Source organism: Enhydra lutris, unplaced genomic scaffold (genome assembly GCF_002288905.1).
Source record: "Enhydra lutris kenyoni isolate GAN:26980312 unplaced genomic scaffold, ASM228890v2 scaffoldscaffold22, whole genome shotgun sequence".
Lineage (NCBI taxonomy): Eukaryota > Metazoa > Chordata > Mammalia > Carnivora > Mustelidae > Enhydra > Enhydra lutris.
The window spans coordinates 13,743,068-13,747,971 of NW_019154106.1; the positions used below are offsets into that span (position 1 = coordinate 13,743,068).

The 4,904-nt window shown below is 38.6% G+C and overlaps 1 protein-coding gene across 1 annotated transcript; it reads right to left on the reverse strand.

The window, feature by feature from the left end:
• Positions 1-1,999: 1,999 nt before the first annotated feature.
• Positions 2,000-2,972, reverse strand: LOC111149551 (olfactory receptor 5M11-like). The gene is given in 2 exon segments (XM_022506645.1): positions 2,000-2,575; positions 2,577-2,972. Coding segments are annotated over 2 exon segments (972 nt in total).
• Between the last annotated feature and the right edge of the window lie 1,932 nt (positions 2,973-4,904).

Consider the following 4,904-nt stretch of genomic DNA (forward strand, 5'->3'; position numbering starts at 1 on the left):
TTAAAAAAAAAAAAGGACCTGCAGTTAGGGTCCATTCTTTTTTTTTTTAAATTTTATTTATTATTTATTTGACAGAGATCACAAGTAGGCAGAGAGGCAGGCAGAGAGAGAGAAAGGGAAGCAGGCTCCCCACTGAGCAGAGAGCCTGATGTGGGACTTGATCCCAGGACCCTGGGATCATGACCTGAGCCCAAGACAGAGACTTAACCCATTGAGCCATCCAGGCGCTCCTAGGCTCCATTCTTATATCTCAGTCAATTGAATAAGGCTGATTCTGTCGAACATGTTCATTATACATACATAAAAATATAAACAGATGTGAGGGAGTGACATTGGTGATATGTTCTAAACCAATGGGCAACTGCTGTTCATATTTTGTTATATTTTACTCAATAAATTGATATGTATGCATATTCTTATAACTCATGAAACAAAATGGGAATCATTTGCCATTTATAAGTTTAAACATTGATATCCACTTGAAGGTATAATGTTCGTATTTTCATACGGACTATTTTTAGTGAACATCACTTTTAAAGTAGTATTATACCCCAAATTAAATCATACTTGAACTTAGTTGCAAAAATATTACATATTAGTTGTAGAAAAGCAAATTGAAATACACTAAAGAGTGTTTCAATTTTGGAATAAGAACAAAAGTTACTTGTGACCTCTTATTAAAAATGCATTTGGTGCACTTGATTTTTACATACTTTGTCTTGCAAACCATTATTCTGTCATGTCTTTATATCCATTATTGTTATGATTGAGTCATATTTCTATGAACATACCTAATTGTTTCTTTAGGATGGGAATTGCTGAATTAAATGCTCTGAACAAGTTTAAAGCTTTGGTTAACATTTTCTAGGGGTAAATTTTCTCCAGGAAGTAGCCGCTATTTGCACTTAGGGCTGGTTGTTTGAGAGTAACCATCTCACTGTGCCTTTATTCATATTAGGACATATCACTTAAGATCGTTTGCTTCTTTGTTGTATCAACTGAGATTCTTAGGAGAGGAATATGTTTTATTTTATTTTTTAAATTAACTTATTTATTTGAGAGAGAATGTGAGCAGGAGAGAGTAGGGAACAGGGAGAGAGCAATCTTAAGCAGACTCCATGCTGAGCACAGAGCCCAAGACAGGACTTGATCTCATGACCCCGAGATCATGATACGAGCTAAATGAAGAGTCAGACACTTAAGTGACTGAGCCACCCAAACACCCCTAGAGCAGCTGTTATTTTAAAATAGTTTGTGGGTAGACAAGAACTGAATGGTAATATGTAGAATTAGAGAGCAAATAATTGTCAATATTGTAGGAACAAAATAATAAAAACCTCTTACATAAGGAATGAAAATTCTATATCCAGAATGGGTATCTCCCATTCATATAGGTATCTGTTTTGATTAGGGGAAACTAATGAAACAAATCATTTGGGTAATTAAAATGTAAAAAAAATTTGGTTATTTTGAAAATAATAACACACAGACAGTTTTTAATTTAGGCTCAGTCGACATAACAATGCACCAAAAGTGTATTGAGAATGAACATCTGAAATTAGAACCTTAAGCCTTTTTTAAGAAGATATTCAGCTTTCATTAAAGGAAACTATGTAATATAGCATATAGATGTAAATCATTTTCATATTCAGAAAACCTACTGCAAACACCTCACTTTGCTAATAAGAATAGCTCAGTGATGGTCAATAGTATTGATCCATAAACTGGAAGGAAGAACTTCTCTGCATACAAATAAAGTGTAAGTGAGTTCTTGAGTGAGACTGAACACAGGCCCTGCTTAATTGTAAACAGCTGACTTCTGGCGATGTGTTTCCCAACAGTCACTCTATCCATACAATATTCACATTTATTGTTTCCATTAGGATTGTCACTTGGTTCCAAGTTATGTGTACATAAAAAAAAGTTATTGTTACTTCAAAGAACTGCATTTGGATATAACCAACATGGGTTGCTTTTCAATTGTTTTTGAGATTTTTTTTCATTGGGAGACTGTCAAAATAGACCTTTTCTCCACTGTACAAAGGTTTATCACAAACACTGCTCTCAAAGCCTGTTTCACATCTTTGTTCCTCAGGCTGTAGATAAATGGATTCAACATGGGATTCACAAAGATACAAACCACGGCCACAATTTTCCCTTGTTCTACAGACTGCTCATTTGCTGGTCTCAGATACATGCAGAATAGGGACCCATAGAACATGGTGACAGCAGTCAGGTGAGAGCCACAAGTGGAGAAGGCTTTGCACTGCCCTTCACTGGAACGGATCCTCATGATGGTGATGAAAATGAAAACATAGGAGATGAGGATGATGAGTAGGGAACCAGTGAGGTTAATCCCCGCAGACACAAACAGGGCAGTCTGCTTTATGTAAGTGTCAGAACATGTCAGCATGAGGAGGGGTGGGTCAGCACAGTAGAAATGGTTGGTGACGTTAGGTCCGCAAAAGGACAAGCGAGAGGTCAATATTACCTGCATTGTGCCCACCAGAGAACCCCAGAGGTAGGGAAAAGTGACAAGGCAGATGCAAAGTGGCCTGGACATCTCTGCTCTTACAATGCAGGGGATGGCAGATAGCCATGTACCTGTCATAGGCCATGGCACCAAGCATGTAATATTCAGTAAGGAGCAGAGTCACCAAAATAAAACACTGGGCCAGACACCCCGTGTAAGAAATGGTTTTCTTCTCAGAGAGGAAATTAACAAGCATCTGAGGAGAGACATTAGTAGAATAAAAAATATCCACGCATGCTAAGTGGGTGAGGAAAAAGTACATGGGTGTTTGCAGCCGGGGAGTGAGTCTGATTAATGCAATCAAGTTCCCTGTCAGGGTGATGAGGTAAATCAGGAGAAACACCACAAAAAGGATAGGCTGCACCTCTCGTTGGCTGGTCAGTCCCAGCAGGATGAACTCAGTTGCTTCGGTGCCATTGTGTGGGGGAAGTAGGGCCATCTTCGTATTCTCTGATAAGGGAACAATTTTTTCAGGTATAAAAACAGAAATAAATTGTAGACATTTCAAGAATAGAAAAGTAAATGGGCACTAACACAAACCGGTTTTGGAAGGATTGGTTTAAATAGGTTGCTATTTCCTCCAGAGACGGATGGGTTTCAGTAGCTGCCGTCAGGAGGTTGGTGGTGCTGGTCACGTGGACGATATATTTGAAGTCCATACACCTGCTGTGCTGGCTGCTTTGCTGCTCTCACTTTCCCTCGCCTTGAACATATGGAATTTGACTTAGCTCACTGGTGTCAGTAATTAGGCTATAGGATCAGAACCTTTGACACTCAAATGTGACTACTGCTATAGTCTGATCATGACATAAATGCTTCATCAGTCAGTGGGAAGAAGGGGTGATGCTCTGTACACTGATTGTATTGTTGTCTGCAAGGGCCAACCTTTTGTAATTGGAGTAGCCTATACTCTTGAGAGTCTGTTGTACATTTACTGATGTTCGGTTTCTCCCAAATTTCTTCCTTAACCTTCTATAGCATCATAAGTCTCCTGGCTCTTTGGTGATCTGTCCCTTTTTTCTCCTTTGCTCCAAACCAGTCACTTAAGGTTTCAGCTGTTTTTCACCTAATATCATCTTCAATCTCATGGTCTCTATCTCACAGTATCCAATTTATTTTACATTATATATCTCATATTCATATTTCATTTTATCTCCTGCCCTTGACTTCACATCTGATATCTAAACTATCAAGAAGTCTTGTCTGCTGTACCTTCAAAAGATTGCACATTGAATCTTAGAACAGCTTGTCAGCAGTTCCTCTGATACCAGTTAGGTCTAAGATAAAAGTCTCCCTTCAGTCCTTTTTCTCATGCCACATTGTCCTTCTAGCATTTTTGAACATGTTGAATACAATCCTACCTCAGGACCTTTGCATATATTGATCTCTGCTTTGAAAGTTCTTCTACCAGGACTTTGACTTAACTTCATCACTTCATTTAGATGTCTCAAGTTAAGCTCCATACCAAATAGCTCTTAGTCGTGGCCCATGATCTATTTTTGTTCATTTACCACTTCTGAAAGTATTATATATTTACACAAATAGTTTTTATTTACATATATTTTTTGCTTATCCTCCATTAAACTGTTAATCACCCAGTTTGGAGGGCAAGAACTTTATCTGTGCCCTATCCCTAGAACCTGGGCCAGTGCCTGAATCAGTGGATACACAATAACGATTAGTTAAGTAGATGGATGAATCAAAGAGGTAATGGTAACTTTGCCAACTCACATCAGCTGATTTTTTTCATGACGTGTAGATGTCTTACCTCCCTGATATACCAGTGGAGACTGAGTTACTACAAAGATTATAGCTGCCATGTAAACAATGTACAGCACAAAGCACAATTATGGGTTTACTTTTATAACATGAGCTAATGATAATGGTACTACTGACCTAAAACCTTGGAAACTGGCAAAGAAAATTTGGAGGGTGGACTGTTGGAACAGATGGAAGTTGACTCAGGACTGAAAAAAATGAGTTACCTTTAATTTTATAAGGCCAGGAGGATATGAAAAATCCATACCTTTTTTTTAAAAAATATTTTATTTATTTATTTGACAGAGATCACAAGTAGGAAGAGAGGCAGGCAGAGAGAGAGGAGGAAGCAGACTCCCCACAGAGCAGAGAGTCCGATGTGGGGCTCGATCCCAAGGACCCTGGGATCATGACCTGAGCCGAAGGCAGAGGCTTTAACCCACTGAGCCACCCAGGCGCCCCGAAAAATCCATACCTTTTAAAGAATAACTCTACTGCTTATTAAAATAATACATTCACAAATATCACACTTAGATCAGTGGTTATCTATCAACTCTGGCTTCAAACTGGGTTCCAATGTAGAAGTATTGAGAGCACCAGTATTTGGGTCACA